This window comes from Somniosus microcephalus, chromosome 1, assembly GCF_052327205.1.
Source record: "Somniosus microcephalus isolate GS21.2 chromosome 1, FLI_Smic_1.0, whole genome shotgun sequence".
Taxonomy (NCBI): Eukaryota; Metazoa; Chordata; class Chondrichthyes; order Squaliformes; family Somniosidae; genus Somniosus; species Somniosus microcephalus.
Genome location: NC_140987.1, coordinates 142,645,811 through 142,666,834, shown reverse-complemented (window position 1 = coordinate 142,666,834; position 21,024 = coordinate 142,645,811). Strand labels below are relative to the sequence as shown.

At 46.7% G+C, this 21,024-nt stretch overlaps 1 protein-coding gene across 1 annotated transcript in view; it reads right to left on the bottom strand.

The window, feature by feature from the left end:
- LOC147124388 (aldehyde dehydrogenase 1A1-like) overlaps window positions 1-20,193 on the bottom strand; it is a 173,633-nt gene extending 153,440 nt beyond the window's left edge. The window contains exons 1-2 of the mRNA XM_085986329.1: window positions 19,980-20,193; window positions 19,100-19,204 (exon numbers count right to left, since the gene is read on the bottom strand). Of these exons, the coding sequence (XP_085842455.1) occupies window positions 19,100-19,204; window positions 19,980-20,072 (198 nt within the window). The 5' untranslated portion in view covers window positions 20,073-20,193. The remainder of the gene's footprint in view (window positions 1-19,099; window positions 19,205-19,979) is intronic.
- Between the last annotated feature and the right edge of the window lie 831 nt (window positions 20,194-21,024).

The following is a 21,024-nucleotide window of genomic DNA, read 5'->3' as shown; positions in this document are numbered from 1 at the left end:
CCAGCATAAGAGTTTAAAAAAGTTAAAAAAATGTTTTTTTTCCACTCATTTATAATTTAAAAATATTTTTAGCCCTGTAAAAAACTTTAATTTTTTTTTCAAAAAATTAAATTTTTGTTTAAAACATTTAATTTAATGTAATTTTAACTAATTTTAAAAACGTGATAAAAAAAAAATAATTTAATGTTTTGATGTGTTTTTGGAGTGATCCCCATTCATACTTTTGACAGATCTACCTGTCAAAAGCATGAAGGGAGATTTCCTTCTCCCATTGGTTCCCCATGGCCCACATGATCCCAGGGACGCTTGCGAACCGCATGCACCCCTGGGATACGTGAGCCCTGCGCATTTCTTTGTGGAGAGGCCCAGAAGCGGAAATGGCCAGACCTCAGGTAAGGGCGTAGATTTTTTCCAGATCGGAGGCCTCCGCACGCAGGAAGTCTGCGATCGGAAAATTCGGGCCTATGTCTCCTTTTGTTTCAGTAAAACTAGCAAAATGCAATGTCTGTAGCAGCACAACTTGTTGCCCTAGCAATTAGTTGGAGAAAAAGGCACCTGTGGGCATAATGGCATTACCCATTTTCTCATCTCTATATGGAGAATGAATGCCAGTGAAACAGAACTTTAAGTGAGCTGTCAAAAAATGGATTGAAGTAATTCAATTACAGTTCATCTTGTAATTCCTGCCTGGTCAAATATCAGAGAAACTAAGTGTAGTGGTAACCTAATCTTAAGTAAATCTATACTTTTTATTCAGTGTAAACAGAATTCTACCTTTTAATTAGGATAATTTAATTTATAGCCCAAACTTACATATATCATTACATGTTTGGAAATTACTTCTCACAATTTTATCTTTAGAATTCAGAACAAAAGTCCAGTAAACTAACAAAAGCAAGGTCCAAAAAATATTATTCTTTCATGTGGTGCTATACTTAACTGTTTAAGGATCAAAAGTGAGTTTTCTTTAAAAAAAAATTTGCCTTATTTTAACTTCATATTTGTCCACCCCTTTGCATCTCTGTATGTCATGTACAATTTTGTCTTACAGACAACCTACTCCCAGTTTCCTGCCAATGGACGATAGGAGGTACTTTAAAGTCGCTCGGATGATCACACTCTGATTTTCTTTCATTCTTTACTTGAAGGGGAGCCTGAAATGGCTGAGAACCGAAATTCTTTGTGTATGGAATCATAGAATTTAAATTGTATCCTACTATTGCACAGCATAGTGTCTTGGAACATGAATGTGAAGGGCCTACAGCAGCAATATAAACAGGAAGAGTAATGGTATCGGGAATGAAAAGAATTATCACTTTACAGTAGCAGGCAACATTTGTACAAAATCTACAGCAGTAAACACATGAAATTTGAAAGCCATTAAGGCTCAAAACCCATAAGCGACGACCATAAGAATGTTGCCCAAACTCCTTACAGCTTTTCCTGACTGCAGCAAAGGATTTCTTTAACTATCACTGGAAATGGGTGCGTCCTGACTTGTACTGCCCATAGTTGGTGGGCAGGAGCAGCAACTGGTGGTATTCAGGCGGGCCAGGCCTAAAATGGCATTGGGGTATTAACTGCCTCCTCTGACCCCGATTTACCTGTTTCTAATCGGAGCTCCGGCCACCAGAATCGAGCCCCACTCAAAAATCGGGTGCATGACGACTTGGCAGTAAGTTCCACCAGTCACATCATTTTGGTCCCGCTTCCACCGTTTTTATGTGCAAACAGGATGGTAGTGACACAGAAACGATCCCACAACATTGTGGTCAAATTCTGATATAATTGGCAGACATTCCACTAGAATTGGAATTTAATGTACTTTACAAGTTAATTTTTTATTAGTTCCTTCTCGGGATGTAGACAATGCAAAGCTCCATTTACTACTCATCTTTAGTTAGCCTGTGAATGTGGGCATTCTCCTTCCACTGCAGTGCTAATGGTGCTCCTATGATGGTCTTAAGTGCAGAGTTCCAGGACATTGAACCAGTGATGATGAAGGAACAGCAATATCTGTCCATGTTAGGATGGTGTAAAATTCAGAGGGGGACTGGCAATGATTGTGTTCCTATGATTTTTATGCTCTTGTCCTACTTGGAGGTAGTGGTCACGGACTGGCAGGTGTTGTTTAAGTAAGATTGGTGAGTTTCTACAGGGTAGGTAGTACACACAGCCACCGTATGCCAGTGGAAGGGGGTGGGTATTCAATCCATAAGCAGGGCCACCGATCAAACAGATTGCTCTGTCCTGGATGGTGTTGTGCTTTTTGAATATTATTGTAGTTGTACCCAGTGAGTATTCCCTTACATTCCAGACTTGATTATTGTAGATGGTTGAAAGGCTCTGAGGGGACAGAAGGTGAGCTACTTGTCACAGAGTACCAGCCTCTGTCCTGCTCTTGTAGTCATGCTGTTAACATGGCTGGCCCAATTAAGCTTCTGGTCGATGGTGGCCGATGGTAATGGTTAATTGTGGGGGCTCAGCAACAGCAGTGCGGTTGAAGCTCAGGGGAATATGGTTGGACCTTTTCTTGCTGAAGATGGTCATTAGCTGGCACTTATGTGGCTCCAATGTTACCTGTCACTTGTCAGCCTAAGCCTAGATTGTTATCTAGGTCCTGCTGTAGGCTGGCATGGCGGCTTCATTATCAGGGGAGTTGTGTATGGATCTGAACACTACAGAATCATTAGCAAACAGCTCCACTTCTGACTCTATGATGTAGGGAAGGTCATTGATGAAGCGTCTGAAGATATTGCCCTGATAAACTCCTGCAGTGATGTCCTGGGGATGCAATGATTGGTCTTGAACAATGACCACCATCTTTCTTTGTGTCAGGTAAGACTCAGGCTTTCCCACTCACCCCCATTAACCTCAACTTTGCTAAGATCCTCGATGCCTTAGTCGGTCAAATGCTTTCTTGATATCAAAACCAGTTACTCTCATCTATCCTCCTCAAGGTTGTATTGAGGTTTGGAGCCCAGTGATTCTGGCTGAAACCAAACTGATCATTGTTGAGTAGATTATTGGTGTGTAGGTGTTGTATAATGACACTATTGATGACTCCTTCCATCACTTTGTTCATGATTGGGAGGATGCAAATAGGTGATAATTGGCCAGATTAGATTCGTCCTGCTTTTTGTGGGAAGAGCATACTTGAGCAATCTTCCATATTGTCAGCAGATACCAATGAAATAGCTGCCCTGGAATAGCTTGGCTAGGGAATCAGCAAATACATTTTTGGAATGTAGCTACAATAATAAATAAATATTAATACTCTTAGCAGCAGTATTTCCCCTGTTATGCTTGGTGCTGTTTTGATCATTCCTGGTTTATATGTCTCAATGGTAGCTCTCCATTACATCATTGGTGAATCTACCAGCAAATAATATTTAATAGGTATGAACTCTCTACTATAGTCAACCATGAAGGCTAAAGACCATTAAAATGGTCATCTCCTGTAAGTTGTATTGAACATGTCCTCTTTAACATTCTAACTTAGCTCTTTTTAAACATTTTTTATAAAGTACTCACACAAAACTCTTTGGGATTGCCCCCTGCTAATGCTGTTGGTAAACCAAAACAAAAGTTATTTGACTATAATCAAACATTGTTGTTAAATGGTTTTCCTTTATTTTCTGTGTGTGTCCAAAATGATAAATGTGCTAAAATTATGGAAGTCATAACATTGCTGATATTTTGATGTGATAATGACATTCAATAATTAATGACATACAGAGACTGAAAATTGTATAATACATGACCTTATGAAAAAAATGTACATACTGTTTGGTTACACATATCTAGTAGCAGTAGCACAATGGCCCAGAATTTGCTGGAAAAATAACGACGTGTCATTATTAATGTACAAATCGGCGAGCAACTCATGGTAAGGAAGAGATACCCCGCAAATTGCGAATTGCCACAAATTGCTGGTCGATTTGCACCGCTCCACCATTAGTTTTGTGAAAACAACATCTTGCCCTTAAACTCCCAGTGATTTTCATGACGTTGATGTATTTGCACAGTAGTTGCCAATTAAACTCGCCACAAAAAATTAAGTCTAGTAATTAATAGTGTAAGCACCCTTTTAATGATGTGATAATTATTAATCACTGCCAATCAACCTCTCTTGCCCAGAAAGTGAACAATTAAAAGTGTAGAGTCCCATTCCTTTAGGTAGTGAATTGTTGTTGGAGATTTTAAAAATGTCAATCTTTTTAAAAAATCTGACACTTCCTTTCTGTCTCTTTTCTCACTCTCTTAATACAGTCTTTCTTTATTTCTCTTTCTGTACCTGATTTGACATTGAATTCACCCACTCTAATTCACTCCTTAAATCTCATTAAGGAGATACTGTAGCGGTTCGTGTAGATCGCCACTAGAGAGTTTGACTTCGACGAACTATAAATAAGTTGTTTATTTACAGGAACAGGCTAATTACAGCAGGTAAGATAGCAGGTAAGATGGCTGACTGTAGGAGCGCCGTGGTGTAGGTCTTGTCCCAGCGGGGACTCCATGAGGACTGAGTTCGCAGTCCTGTGGGGAGCGTGATGACGTCATCGCGTTTGTGTTGTGGCGTCATCACGTTGTTCATGTTTCCCGCGCTTAGGGAGTCACGTGATGCGCGTCGTTGCGTCGCTGGCCGTTGAGGCCAAAGTCGGGAGGCCGGGCTGTGCCGGTGCTTGCCGCGGGAGCGGAAGATCGCGTCGCTCCCGTCGGCTGGCCGTTGAGGCCGAAGACGCTAGGCCGAGCTGTGCCGGTGCTTGCCGCGGGAGCGGAAGATTGCGTCGCTCCCATTGGCTGGCCGTTGAGGCTGAAGACGCTAGGCCGGGCTGTGCTGGCGCACGCACATCACGTCGTATGTGACGTGACGTCAGGGCGCTAGGGCGCGTCTTAAAGGGGCAATGGCCCCAACAGGTAAGTTAAAAGGGCAACGGCCCCAAAAGGTAAGTTAAACATACAGTAAGGTAAGTTAAAGGAAATTATGTATATCTCAATGTAAGGGACAACCAGTGGTACCGCCACATAGGCCCCCCCAGAATTTGCTTGAATGAAAGTCCAAGGATGAGATGGTCTGACGAGCTGGTGGTCACGGCGGTCGTGCTGTCTCGACTTGGTAGGCGAGGTATGAAGATGCTGATTGTGAGCGGATCCTTACGCGCGTCGTGGCGAATAAAACGTATCCGTCAGGCGAAGGACCGTGGAGACGTGCGAAACAGCAGGCCTTGTCAGAGTGATGGGCAGGTTGGGCGGACGCGGGCGATGTCTCCGTTGATGTTGAAACAAGTCCTTGTTCCGACGAAATCTGCAGGAATGCCGACGGGCGATCCAGGAGGACTTGACTGGTGAGGTCGGTGAACTTGCCGACAGGTGAGCGAAACCTTCGGGAGGCTGGAACGCACGGAACGGTGCGTGCCATAGTGCTACGACGATAACACAACGGAGGGTGAAGAGTTGCTGCGTTGATCAGTGATTGGTGAGGCCAGCAACTTTCACGTGGCTGATCGCGGCTGCAGGATGCCCGTTGGAGCCGTCCTCGATGTGTGCAGCTTCAGTAGACGTTTGCATTTGCTAAAGGGAAAACTGGATAAAGGGCAGCAACGGTCCAGGTTGTTGTTGCTTTTGGGCAGGGTAAACTCTGCCTGGAGGGCGGCAACACTTGAAACTGTTGTAGATTTAGGAGAAAACAGCCGGGAGGGCGGCACGCCTTTTGTTCATGCCGAATCGTGCAGTAGGTAACACAACCAGCAAGCTGAAGGGCTGGTGCGTCGTCGGCGGAGAAGGAGTCATCGGTGTTCACGAGGGATGGGTCCTCGCACGCGAGGAGTGCGTCCTCGTGTTTTGCGGGGGTGAATCCTCGTGGTATCCCCGCAGGGCACGCTCCGATTTTGTGGGCCCGAACATGCTGTACCCCGCGCTTGGAGAGATGTATACTTGCTGTCGCTGTGGACGTAGAGGCGGACGATCCGTGTGGCGGTAGAAGAGTCGAATACGGAGACCGTGAGCACGTGCCTGGTCTGTGCCGCATTGATGTTCTCAGCGAACAGGGCTTCTACCTTCATAAAGCACGAGGGAGACCGTGGCTCCCTGGATTGCGGTAGCGACAGCAGAACGGCTGATGCTTCCATAGCGTGCTTCGTTTGTGAAAGACATTCACAAACCCACCAATTGTAGCGCTGGTGGATGACGGTTGCCATTGGTCGTGCTCTACCTCTGTGAAAGCGTTCGTGAAAAACAGGCTCACCTCCAAGCTGCGCTTCCGTTCGCAAAGACGGGGTCGCTTTTGGTGGAATCGGTGTTAGGCGGTTGCTGTTCCGTGGTTGTTCATCGGTTGTGCGTTGGTCGTCTTGTGGGAAGACGAGGGTCAGGCTGCGCATTGCTGCCGTGAAAATCGTTCATGGATATGGGTTCACCAATTGTAGCGTTGGAATTGATGAGCTCCCGTACTCACATCGTAGGGTCACCAATGTAACGGTTCGTGTAGATCGCCACTAAATAAGAGAGTTTGACTTCGACGAACTATAAATAAGTTGTTTATTTACAGGAACAGGCTAATTACAGCAGGTAAGATAGCAGGTAAAATGGCTGACTGTAGGAGCACCGTGGTGTAGGTCTTGTCCCAGCGGGGACTCCACGAGGACTGAGTTCGTAGTCCTGTGGGAAGCGTGATGACGTCATCGCGTTTGTGTTGTGGCGTCATCACATTGTTCGCGTTTCCCGCGCTTAGGGCGTCACGTGATGCACGTCGTTGCGTCGCTGGCCGTTGATGCCAATGTCGGGAGGCCGGGCTGTGCCGGTGCTTGCCATGGGAGCGGAAGATCACGTCGCTCCCGTCGGCTGGCCATTGAGGCCGAAGACGCTAGGCCGAGCTGTGCCGGTGCTTGCCGCGGGAGCGGAAGATTGCGTCGCTCCCGCCGGCTGGCCGTTGAGGCCGAAGACGCTAGGCCGGGCTGTGCCGGCGCACGCACATCACGTCGTACGTGACGTGACGTCAGCATGCTAGGGCGCGTCTTAAAGGGGCAATGGCCCCAACAGGTAAGTTAAAAGGGCAACAGCCCCAAAAGGTAAGTTAAACATACAGTAAGGTAAGTTAAAGGGAATTATGTATATCTCAATGTAAGGGACAACCAGTGGTACCGCCACAATACACTGTTTGTCGCATTGTTCACCAAGGTCCCAGGTGCCCTGTTGCCCTCACTGTGTTGTTATCAGCTCGCACTTACAGCACTTTGTGGACAAAAATTTTTGAGCTGAAGGGTGCAGGAACAAGTATAACTAACAGGGCATGAAAATTCTGGGCCACAGACTTGCGCACACACACACACACACACACACACGTACACAGACACGTGCACACACGCGCATTTACATACACACATACACACACACACTTGCTTTCCTGTAAATTATCACCAGTTTCCAAGACTGTGGTTATTTGAGTCACCATACAGTTTGCTCAAATGCAATTTTGTGAACTGTGTCATGGTAAGCCTTTGCATTACAATTATTAAGGTGCAATAATTAAAGTTGATGCAGGTTAAATAATCATAGTACAGAATATGAATATAAGTATGAAAGGATAGGACATCTGTGATGTCCTTGAAAGTGCTGCTAACATTGTACTTCTTTACACATCAGCAAAGAACATTATGGTGCAGTCATACCATCACTTTTCTGTCAATGCAATGCAATAGTCAGGTCCTGATCAGACCCCCGAGTCCACCAAATTCAGGAGGTGTGAGACCTCTCTGGGTTTGAGTTCACATTAAATGTAACATAACTGTAGTCTAATCCAAAGTTACATTATAAAAATATCGAGGCACTTTACTGGATCTCCTTCATAAGCCACCATCCAATTTTATATTGGGAGCAGAAAGCTCTTATCCACTCTTTCATATCATTAAAATTAGTCACCCAGGAACCAGACCACACAGGTGCAATGCTCCATTGTAGCTAATCCAGTGTGACCTTCATTGATGCACAGTCTGCAGTATAATTCCAATGTAGCAAGCATGTATCCCATTCCTCAGATACCAATCTCAGATTGTAGCTGTAGTGATTAATCAGAACAATAGGTGACCTTGTAATATAAGACACATTTAAACATTTACCCTAAATACTCTAATATGCCAACTTTTGTAAAGAAGAGCATAGTAAAAAATTATGAAAATGTGATCTATGTGTGTAGAATAATGGCTTTCAATGTGTGGTACCACCATGACCACTTGGGTCCAGACCTCATTACAGCCAGTTACTCTAATTCACCCCTTAAATATCATTGATTAAGGAGATACACTGTTTGTCTCATTGTTCACCAAGGTCCCAGGTGCCCTGTTGCCCTGGCTGTGCTGTTATCAGCTCGCACTTCCAGCAACTTTGTGGGGAAAAATCTTTGAGCTGAAGGGTGCAGGAACAAGTATAACTAACAGGGTATAGAAATTCTGGGCCATAGACTTGAGCACACACACGTACACAGACACATGCACACACGCGCATGTACATACACACATATACACACACACTTGCTTTCCTGTAAATTATCACCAGTTTCCAAGGCTGTGGTTATTTGGGTCACCATACATTTTGCTCAAATGCAATTTTGTGTACTGTGTCATGGTAACACTTTGAGGTTCTTATGTTATTCTCTTCTAGTTTCTAAGAATAGTGCAGTATGACTTTCACAGAAAAGAACTGTAACATGACTGATTTAAGTTTACATGTTAATGAATGGAGGAAAAATATCCCAAGTTACAACATGGACAAAAGAGCTGGAATTCCAGAGGTGAGAGTGACTGCCCTTGACATCAAGGCAACATTTGACCAAGTGTGGCATCAAGGAGCCCTAGTAATATCGAAGTCAATGGGAATCAGGGGGAAAACTCTCCACTGGCTAGAGTCATACCTGGCACAAAAGAAGATGGTTGTGGTTGTTGGAGACCAATCATCTCAGCCCCAGGACATCACTGCAGGAGTTCCTCAGGGCAGTGTTCTAGGCCCAACCATCTTCAGCAGCTTCATTAATGATCTTCCCTCCATCATACGGTCAGAAGTGGGGATGTTCGTTGATTGCACAGTGTTCAGTTCCATTCGCAATGCCTCACATAATGAAGCAATCCATGCCCACATGCAGCAAGACCTGGACAACATTCAGGCTTGGGCTTATGCTCATACTAGCTGGGGGGGCCCGGCGTTGCCAGGGCTTTTTTGGGCCGCGCGGTTTACGGCTGGGCGCTGCCGCTCCCGCGCTCTGTGTCACTCTTTCCCTCCCTGACCCTCTCTCTGTCCCTCCCCCCTCTCTCCCTGCCCCTCTCTCTCCCTGCCCCCTCTCTCTCTCCCCCCCTCTCTCTCCCTGCCCCTGTCTGTCCCCTCTGTCTCTCTCTCTCCCCCTCTCTCCCTCTCCCCCTCTCCTCTCCCTCCCTCCCCCTATTTTGGCACCCGGGGAAGGGCTTTGAAAATTGAGCCCAGCCGCGGTGGCCAAGCGGGGCCTAGCGCTGAAGGCCCGGCCGGGCTCTCAGGCCGAGACGGACCCCAGCTGAGCTCCCAGTGCGTGCGGCCGCCGCGCCGCGGGTCGCGCAGTTTACGGCCGGCCGCTGACGCTCCCCCGCCCGCTCTGTGTCTCGGGCCGAGCGGTTGTGAGGCCCGGCCTGAGTGACTCCAACTCACCTCCCACTCCCGGAGCCACAATGTGGGGGTTTGTTTGGCTGGTGCTGTCGCTGTGGGGATGAAAAAAATGGCGGCGAAGTTTCGGGAGGCTGCAGGATTAGGCCTGCCCACACACGGAATGAAACGCCCCCCACGATGCACCGATTGGTCAACCATCAGGTCACTGAACTGTAGGATTGGTCAACCATCATGTCACTCAACGCTAATGAGCGGTAGGATTGGTCAACCGCTAATGAGCGGATTTTGTCCGTTTTATGAACGTTTTTGTATACTGTCCGAACAATTTTTGTCTGACCAAAAAGTAAATATGCCTATGACACTCCCCTGATCATAACCTTTCTTTTGATTTAACATGTGTGTAGGTACGCTCTATAACTTTTGAGTGTATAGCGGACATACAGACATACAGACAAACAGACAAACCAACTGTTTTATATATATATAGACTAGCTGGAGTGCCCGGTGGTGCTGAGGGTTTTTTGAGGGCATGTTGTTGTTGGAAGAGAGAGAGAGAGAGGGAAAGAGAGAGGGGGAAGGAGAGAGAGAGAAAGGGGGAAGGAGAGAGAGAGAGAGGGGGAAGGAGAGAGAGAGAGAGGGGGAAGGAGAGAGAGAGAGAGGGGGAAGGAGAGAGAGAGAGAGGGGGAAGAGAGAGAGAGGGGGAAGGAGAGAGAGATGGGGAAGGAGAGAGAGAGAGAGAGGAGGGGAAGGAGAGAGAGGGAAGAAGAGAGAGAGAGAGAGAGAGAGGGAAGAAGAGAGAGAGAGCGAGGGAAGAGAGAGAGAGGGAAGGAGAGAGAGACAGAGAGAGAGAGCGAAGGAGAGAGAGAGACAGAGAGGGAAGGAGAGAGAGAGAGAGAGGGACTCCAGGATGGCAGGTAAGTGATAGCACTCTTGTCTTTGAGTCAGAAAGCAGTGGGTTGAAACTCCACTCTCGAGGCTTGAGCGCATAATGTAGATTGAGGGAGTGATGAATTGTCAGAGGTGCCACCTTCTGGATGAGATGTTAAACCAAGGCTCTGTTTGGCCTCTCAGGTGGGCATAAAATATGACGGGGCGTGATTTGAAGAAGAGCACGAGAGAATGGGAGTGATTAAATCAGAAGTTGGAGGTGCGGGGGGGTCAGGGTGGATTGGCCCCTTTAAGTGAGGATGATTGACGGGGTTCTTGCAGTGTTTGTCTAGATTAATCCAGTCCGCCCTCGCTCCCGTGTTCAAGCAGAGACACGAGTGCTGGAGCTTCAAGAATCCGGAGGAGGGGGAAGGTACGGTGCTTATATAAGATCTCAATCCCCCCTTTTACTTGCTCGCCCCGCTGTTTAATTGCAACCCTCATTTTCCCCACCCTGCCCCGCAGAAAGGGTGGTGGGGTTTTTGTGGACTTGTTTCTCTTGGATTGCTCTGCTGAGTTTGGGGCGCTCGCTCGCTCCTCCCGCTATCACAATGCTAGATCGGTGATTTTCCGCCACTCACCTCAACGTCCCGCAGAGCCCGAGCCCAGGAAACTACAATTCCCAGACTCCTGTGCGTCTTCATTCCGCATAGTGCCTGAGGCCCGGCCCAACTCACCTGAGCTCAGGTCCTGCTCTGGGCAGCCGCCGACATTCACGTGCTCACTGTCTCCCGCCCCGCCAGCCTTTACCAAGATGGCGACGATGTCGGGCCGCTTGTTCGTAATCGGGGCCAGTGGGATGGGCGGTGCCTAGCTCGAGCGTGGCTGACGAGGAGAGGCCGAGGCTTTGAGGCCTGCAGGTGGGGTAACCCTCCAAGATTGCAGCGCCCGGCAGAGACAGCGAGTCAAGAGCAAAAAAAGAGGGTGAAAGCTAGGAAAATTAATGAGCTTAGAAAATATATTTAGAAATGAATTTACTTTTTTTTAAAACAATTTATTTGTGTTACTTAATGCGGTGGGTGCCCGCGTTCGGCATTAAAAAATGGGGGCGAAGTTTAGGAATCAAGATGCCGGCCACTCAGCTCAGAAGGATTAGGCCTGCTCACACACGCAATGAAACGCCCCCCGAGACGCACCGGTTGGTCAACCATCAGGTCACTCAACTGTAGGATTGGTCAACCATCACATCACTCAATGCTATCCCCTGTAGGATGGCCCGCCCACACACACAATGACCACCCCCCTGTGATGCAGCGATTGGTCAACCATCACGTCACTCAACGCTATCCCCTGTATGATTGGTCAACCATCACATCACTCAATGCTATCCCCTGTACAATTGGTCAACCATCACGTCACTCAACGCTAATGAGCGGAGTTGTCCATTTTTTGAAAGTTTTTTGTATACTGTCCGAACAATTTTTGTCTGACCAAAAAGTAGATATGCCTATGACACTTCCATAATCATAAGCTTTCTTTTGATATAACATATGTGTAGGTACGCTCTATAACTTTTGAGTGTATAGAGGACAGACAGACAGACAGACAGATTGATCCTTTTATATATATAGCTGAAGTGCCCGGCGGTGCCGAGGGTCTTTTGAGGGCATGTTGTTGTTGGAAGAGAGAGAGCGACTGGGGGGAAGCGAGAGAGCGACTGGGGGGAAGAGAGAGAGCGACTGGGGGAAGAGAGAGAGCGACTGGGGGGAAGAGAGAGAGCGACTGGGGGGAAGAGAGAGCGACTGGGGGGAAGAGGGGGGGAAGGGGAGGGGGGAAGGGGAGGGGGGGAAGGGGAGGGGGGAAGGGGAGGGGAGGGGAAGGGGAGGGGGTGAAGGGGAGGGGGAAGGGGAGGGGAAGGGGGGAGGGGGAGGGGGGAAGGGGGGGAAGGGGAGAAGGGGGGGAAGGGGAGGGGGAAGGGGGAGGGGGGAGGGGGGTGGAAGGGAGGGAGGGGAGGGAGAGAGGGAGGGGGAGAGAGGGGGGGAGGGGGAGGGGGAGACTCCCCGAGCCCCCTGATCCCCGAGGCTCGCCCCCCCACCCCCCCGAACTCCCGAGCCCCCTGATCCCCACCACCCCACCCCACCCCCCCCCCAACCCCCCCCAACCCCCACCCCAAGCACCGAACTCCGGAGGCCCGATCTTCCGAGCACGGCCCCCCGCCCTCCGGAGCCTAAAAAGAATGGAAGCAAGATGGCGGCAACTCACCTCGGTTCAGAACGATAAGGCCCGCCCACACATGCACCGATTGGTCGACTGTCAGGTCACCAAAGAGTAGGATTGGTCAATCGTCCCGTCACTCGACCGTAGGAGGGCCCGGCGGCACGCGCCAGCAACCCGGCATACGATTGGTCGACCTCGAGGTCACTCTGTCACTAATGAGCGGATAATGAGATGCTAATGAGCGGAATGTTGAAGGTTTTTCGGATACCGCGGGCGCAATTTTTGTCCGGCCGAAACGTAAATACGCTTAAGACCGTTTTGGAAAGGTAAGCTTTCTTTCGACGTAACGCACGCATAGGTACGCTCTATAACTTTCGAGCGCATACCATACAGACGCACACGTGAGGACAGACAGACAGACAGAAGGACAGACAGACAAATAGACAGAAGTATCCGTTTATATATATAGATAGATAATACTGGCTTGGAGACAGGAAGCAGAAGGTAATGGTTGATGGGTGTTTTTGTGACTGGAAAGCTGTTTCTAGTGGGGTTCCGCAGTGCTTAGTACTAGGTCCCTTGCTTTTTGTGGTATATATCAACGATCTAGACTTGAATATAGGGGGTATGATTAAGAAGTTTGCAGATGATACTAAAATCGGCTGTGTGCTTGATACTGAAGAAGGAAGCTGTAGACGGCAAGAAGATATCAATAAATTGGTCAGGTGGGCAGAACAGTAGGAAATGGAATTCAATCCGGAGTAGTGTGAGGTAATGCATTTGGGGAGGGCTAACAAGGAAAGGGAATACGCATTAAATGGTAGGACACTGAATAGCATAGAGGAACAAAGGGACCTTGGAGTGCATGTCCACAGATCCCTGAAGGTAGCAGGCCAGGTAGATAAGGTGGTTAAGAAGGCATACGGAATGCTTGCCTTTATTGCTCTTTCATCAGGTGACGAAGGAGCAGCGCTCCGAAAGCTTGTGATTTCAAATAAAACTGTTGGACTATAACCTGGTGTTGTGTGACTTCTTACATTTGTCCACCCCAGTCCAACTCCGGCATCTCCACACCATGGATACAATACAAGAGCAGGGGGGTTATGCTTCAACTGTATAAAACACTAGTTAGGACTCGACTAGAGTACTGCATGCAGTTCTGGTCACCACATTACAGGAAAGATGTGATTGCCCTAGATAGGGTACAGAGGAGATCTTCAAAGATGTTGCCGGGAGTAGAGAATCTTAGCTATGAGGAAAGACTGGATAGGCTGGGTTTGTTTTCTTTGGAACAGAGGAGGCTGAGGGGAGACCTTATTGAGGTGTATAAAATTATGAGGGGCCAAGATAAAGTGGATAGAAAGGACCTATTTCCCTTAGCAGAGGGGTCAAAAAACAGGGGGCACAGATTTAAAGTAATTGGTGGAAGGTTTAGAGGGGGTTTGAGGGGATATTTCTTCACCCAGAGGGTTGTGGGGGTCTGGAACTCACTGCCTGAAAGAATGGTAGAAGCAGGAACCCTAACCATATTTACAAAGTACTTGGATGTGCACTTGGGATGCTGTAACCTGCACGGCTACGGACCAAGAGCTGGGAAGTGGGATTAAGCTGGATAGCTCTCTGTTGGCCAGCACGGACACGATGGGTCGAAATGGCCTCCTTCCGTGCTGTAGCTTTCTATGATTCCAAAATGTTATTTTCTCAAAGATCAAGGTACCGTTCCATTGTTGCTAATCATAAGATAAAAGATTGGCAGAAAATAAAGGCCTAGAAATTCGGTATAGCCACGTTTGGGGTGCTAGTCCTGACGATGTGCAAAGTTTAGCACCAGGCGCAATTTAGCACCACCTAGCACGATATTGGATTGCAGTGCCCCTAAAGGTGATTGCAGTGCTAAATCAGGCATTGCACGCTACTCTTAAGGCGCTAACCCAGCGGCGCAACCCAATTTCGTGGCGGCGGGGCGCAGCGAAGGTGCTGTCAATAATCACTTTCCCTGAGACACACTGGCGCCGGCCAGCTCTTAAAGGGGCAGGTCAATTGGCATCACCAGACACACTCACTGCCTTGTAGGCCTTCAAAGCGGTGGGAGCCTACCTGTGGCACAACAGCCTAGCAAGACATGGAAAGGGTGAGGCAGAGGGTGGAACGCCTCACTGATGGGGCATTGGATGCGTTGGTTGGCGCAGTGGAATCAAGGCCAAGGAAGATGGTCGGAATGTGATTTATGTTTTGGACAGTCTCCCGGGTGTGAGAGGCAGTTATGTGTCAGTGTATTAGTTTTGCTTTCTGTTGCCATAGCTTTCTCATGTTTGAAGGAACCACATTTTGTGTAATGAAACACTTTCTTCATTTACAATGGCCATGCCTGCTATTTACATGCATCTTGCCCTTCACAGGCTTGGTGGTATCAGACTGGTTCCATTCCTGTTCTTGGAATGGCAGGAAGCATTCCGTGAGAGGGGCCTAGAAGCTACTTCTGATCAGCCTCTGACGCGCAGCCTGAGAAGAGCCGCTCGCGTAGAAGTTCAGGCCAGCAGGCATCTTCTCAACCACCAACAGAGATGTCCTGCACCTTATCTGAGGCTGCAGATCACGCTGAAGCAGCTGGCACAGCTCAGTCACCACCTCCTTTCTAAATTGCAGCCTTCTGACACACTGCTCCTCCGGCATGTTCATGTAGGAAAACTGCTGTCGGAAAACCCTGCCAGCATAAGGTCTGCTGTGGCGACGTCTGTTGGCCCTCCTCCGTCTGGCCATGCCCGCCCCCCTCTCCCAGCATCTCAGTGCCCTTTCCAGATGATTCAGCAGCAGGACGTTCCCCTCCAATGCAGCCCCCATAATAAGTGCCCACAGGAAGGTTCCTCATTGTCAAGGCTCACCAACAGCAAGGTGATGGTCAGAAGGCTGAAGATCATCTGCCTGCGCTGGCTCAGTGGTCAAATGGCTCTCAGTGTGCAGCTCAGCAACTCTTTGTAGCTCTCGAGGAAGTTGTGCTCCAAAAATGGCTGCCGCTTTTAAGCCACACCAGTCCCCTTTAAATAATGTTCCTCCAGCCCGAGAGCGACTTGGTAAGGTTCCAGGTAAGCTGTCACTATTAGTGCCAGGCACTACGGAGGGGGGCGCCACTGAATTTCCAGTCCGGGGTGCCCAAAAGGCGTTGCACACTCAAATGACATCATAATCAGCCTGCGCCCGTGAGCGGGCGCTAAGATTTAGCGCCGGCGCTAAATGCATGCTCAATATGGGGCGAGGCGCTAGGTGCCCTGCGCCCACCCAGAAATTGGCTACTGCCCCACTTCTCAGCCTCTTTAGGCATTAATCGGTGGCGCAACCAACCGAATTTCTCCCCCAAAGTGTTTTGGTCTGGTTCTTGAAGTTCCTATATTATTGTCTTCTAGTTTCTAAGAATAGTGCAGTATGACTTTCACAGAAAAGAACTTTAACATCACTGCTGTAAGTTTACATGTTAATGAATGGAGGAAAAATATCCCAAGTTACAACAAGGTCAATTTTTAAAAAGTTTTTAAAGGACATTTGAGATTAATTAAAATATATCCTCAATGGTAAAGTTTTGGATAAAATCATCTTTATAGATTTTAACTGATAGAAAACCCATACAGTTTCTACTCTGTGTAAAGGGTATGGGGGAAAAATTCAGTTGGTTTGCGCCTCCCATTAGCGCCTTAAGAGGGCGCTAATGGGGCGCAAAGCAACTAGTGCCTGTGCGCGGCAATGTTTGCGCCGCTCATGATATTAACTAGACATTTTGCGGCAGCACTAAACACTACCGCCACGATCTCCTGCGCCGGCAGATCATGACGTCAGTCGAGTGTGCAGCGCCCTGGTAGCGCCCCAGACCGGATATTGAATGGTGCCTCCTGCCTTACCGCCTGCCGCTAGCAACGACAGGTTGAGGGAAGCATTTTGCAGTCAGGAAGGGACTGGGGGAGCGCTATTTAAAGGTGACCGCTTCCTGCCTTTTTTTGTTGGTGACAGTTTTGCACCATGCATTCTGAGAGAGAGTGAGAGAGACTTCTGGAGTGATTCAACGCTGTGTGAAGGAGTTTTAGGTACTGAGCAGCACTTAACAGGTTCATTTTGATTTGACCTTCCTTGTATCGATTTAGAAGAGACTATGGGGGCTGCACTCTGAGCTCTTTGCCTGGGCCTCTCCATTGTTCTTTCCAGCAGATTTGATGTACAGGTCTCTCCAAGCCAAGATTCAAGGCTGCAATGAGCAGGATGTGGATGGAGAGCAAAATCAACCATCCCATTTAAGAACTGGCTGGCGCCATTGTGTCTGTGTTCCATTGCTGACGGACATCACATGAGCTCCACCAGCGCTCTGAGGTAGCACCTCGCTCCTCGGCCTTTGCACCTTAAGACAGGTGTGAAGCACCTGATTTAGCACTCCAATCTCCTCCAGGTGCGATAAAAGCCAAGTTTGCAGTCAGAGGCGATAATTAGTGCCAGGCACTAATCTTTGTGCCTGGCCCATAATCACACCCCAAATGGGGCGACACTGAATTTTTCCCCCTATATATATTATAAAAACTATAATACAACTTTCTTAGCCTTCAAAAATAAAAAAAGAATTTACCATCTAAGTTATTCTGACATAATCACATTTCTCCATCCAATTTTTGTGACCTTGTTTTGATGACTGTGGTGCTTTAACCATCTGAGTACCAGAAGAATACTTCTGCACCCAAACAGAACAAGATTTCCTCCGGGTGCTCCGGTTTCCTCCCACAGTCCAAAGATGTGCGAGTTAGGGTGATTGGCTATGATAAATTGACCCTTAGTGTTAGGGGGATTAAATACGTGGGGTTACAGGGGATAGGGTGGGATATGTGTTGGTGTAGGGGTTACGGGGATCGGGTGGGATATGTGTCGGTGCAGGCTCGATGGGCCGAAATGGCCTCTATCTGCACTGTGGGGTTTCTGTGATTCTGTGATTCTGTGAAGATTGACAGTAACTTCAGAAATATGCTGTTGTTCAATAACTTCTTGATTACCTTATGATTGTTTTTGGAACTGCAGAATATGTATTTTATTATACGCTCATATCAATCATCAAACAATGGTCCAGAAATTCGGGCCCAATGCGTGAGTACGCACGGGGTACTCACGCGTCGGCCCAACGAAAGTGCTGGTTTTCTGCATGCACTGCACATGCGCGGGAAACCGGCACTTCCATTCCCCTGAAAGAAGGGGTTCAGAAACTAAATGCGTGCGCCAGAGAGGCAGCGCGTGCGCATTGAACTTACATTTTTTTTGCAGGTTTTTCCAGGAGGGTAAGTCTCCAACATTTACACTTTTAAAAAGCAGGTGCAAGGCCTGCTTTTAACAAGGTAAGTGGTGCATTAATTAAAATTAAAACATTTTTTCCACAGGTTTATTATTTTTAAATACTTTAAAGAAAGGTAAGTTTATTTTTGGCCCCTTTAGAAAATGTAATTAATTTTTTCAAAAATTTAAATTGTTGTTTAAAATAGTTATTTCTTGTAATTTATAGTTTATTTTAAAAATGTGATGTTTTTAAAAATTTATTTGAGGTTTTAGTGATGTTTTGGGGCTTATAGTATTTATAGGTTTGACAGCTCTTTCTGTCAAACTTATGAATGAAGCATTCCCTGCTACCATTGGCTCTCCATGGCCCACATGATCTCAGAGGACGCATCGAACTAACTGCGCCCCTGGGATACGCAAGCACTGCGCGCTGGAGCAGGCCCAGGATCGGAATCCCATGCGGGCCCACAGCTCAACGGCTGGCACACTAGGTAAGTACAAGTCGGGGGCTTGCACCCGTGGGAAGCCTCCAACACGAATTTCTGGGCCAATATATTTCTGTAACGATGACTTTACAGTCATTACTTATTGTCCTTTACAATGTCACTTCTGAGATGTTTCTTACTGTGGTTATCATGGCTATCATTTTATTGAGACTATAGCATATATTGTAAAAAATATTAAAGGTGCTGAATAAAGATTGTCTTGGTTTGACATGATTTCAACTCCTGAGTAAAACGTGTATTTTATTACTCAAGCCCAAACATCATTCAAATTGAATCTCTCTTTGAAACTAGCTATAGATACCTATCTACCATTAACTGAAGTGTTCAGCAAGATACTTCATAGCTCATCCTTGAAGTAAAAGTTAAATATACCAAATATCAATGAACTCTGAATATGATAGGCATTTCGAGCAGAACGAGCTACAGTTTTTAAAAGTCAAAACATGGATTCGAATATGGTCTCATTTCATTTGTTGTTCTAATATGTCTGAAAACTGAGAGACTGACAAAGATTTAACAATTTTGAAAAAAAACAAAGCACACTCTAGGAGTTATTCAAAAAAAATGTTGAAATTATTAAGTAAACCCACTTTGTCGCCTTCTTCCACGTCGCAGATCTTCTCTCCCGTGGCAGGGTTACAAGTTGCGAACTTCTTGCCGCTGCTGGAGTTGTGCCACTCATTATTTATAAAGATCTACAAGAAAGCAAACACCTAAGAATGGGCAACGGTTCAAAATAGCACCGCCGGCGAACAGAGCTACTCAAACCCCACTGTAGAGCGCGCTTACTTGTTCTTTCTTTCCCCGGTTGAGTGCAGCCCACGCTTTACGGTAATAGTAAGGGGGAAAGAAATACCAAGCTGTGAATCCTCTTAACATCTAAAGGCTAGTCTGCTTTTCTAGTTAATACTGCACTTTATACAATACATGGGTCAAGGTCCCTGATATTCATATGTTTTAGTAGACACATATTTCTAAACACGTATTTTTTTTAAAATCGTAGTTATTTGAGAGCATGTTTTGTCTTCTTTATCAACAAATACTTTGATCTTCCAGTTTATTGCACCGGTGAGATCGGGGCTTTCTGGTTCTGCTCGCTATAGTTCTGGCAGGTTGCTGGCTGCCGCAGGTCTGTGTGAAGTTGATTGGGAGCAAGTAAAAGCGTTCACATTTTGTTGTTATAATAAAAAAATTCCATTGAAATCGACCTAAGTAATAACAACTATTTTTTCCGATCATATATTAGGTTCCATTGTGACTTAAACAAAACCTTGTAAGCCGGGTATTATTTTAGGGTTTCATAGCATGCTCGCGGTCTCGTATGAGCAAAGCTTTTAGTTTCAGATTTAGAACAAATTCTGTTGCATCTCAATGAAATAACAGATCGGCCGGGGATGACTAAACGCACAGGGCTGCAGTCGGGAATTTTGTAAACGCGGGATGAGTTGAGATTTAAATGAACGCACTCACCTTGGTGTGTTTGATTTGCAGCTCAGTAACCGGCACTGGCACATTGGGGGGACCTAGCGCTGGACTTTCGTGGTCGGCAGCTGGAGCACTCATGTTGTGCTTGTTTGCTTGTGTTCCTGGAATAGGCACAGTTCAAGTTCAGGCACAACAAAGCTTCCTTTCCTTCCAAAATAATAATTTTCAAAAAACGTTTGCAGTACTTTCCTGCTCTTGTTGTCAACCACAAGGTGTTGAAACAGAGTTATTAAACACTATTAACATTCGGAGAACCGATTGGCTGAAAGCACGGTACACTGCATGGAACGTCCAAAGGGCAAAGCTCCACCCCTCGGCAGCAGAGTAACCTAAGTCACGGCTGATTGAAAAACCATCCGTGATCAGTACAATCATTCCTAAGAAGATGAGGTTATAACATGTGATGGTTATATATATTTTATAAATGATTAGGTGTATATATATCAGAAAGTCAAAATCATGGAAACCTATTACCTAAGCAATCTTGAAAGATCTGTGCTTTTAAGAATTACCAGGTAGATGAAAAGCTTATAACTTTATTTTCCGCAATATACTTAAAATATGGTACAGTATCCATTTTTTGCAATCAGCATATCGATACATATATATTATTATGGGGTTAAAGTGGACTGGGATGGTCCAGAATACCATTCCTGTTCTTACCTCACTGGGTACTTATAGTATCAGTTCTTGATTTTCTTACCAAATCACTAAAATTGTTTTTTGTTCATTGGCTATTGGATCTCATGAGATGAAGAACAGACTTTTGCACATCCATCACATTCCTGGTTCTTCTTACACATGCACTTAGACCAGTGATACCTCGTTGCAAGTACAGGTATGTGTACTTGATAATCATTCATGAGGTTTTGGTCTGTCCCAATGGATGTAGCTACTGAATCTTCCTGCCTTGATGTTGAACCCTTTCACTTTGCCACTGCTCCCACTCTCCTTGATATTTTTGCCATAAAACTTGATAGATCGAACTTGCTTTTATATAGCGCTTTCATGAAGCGCTTTACAGCCAATG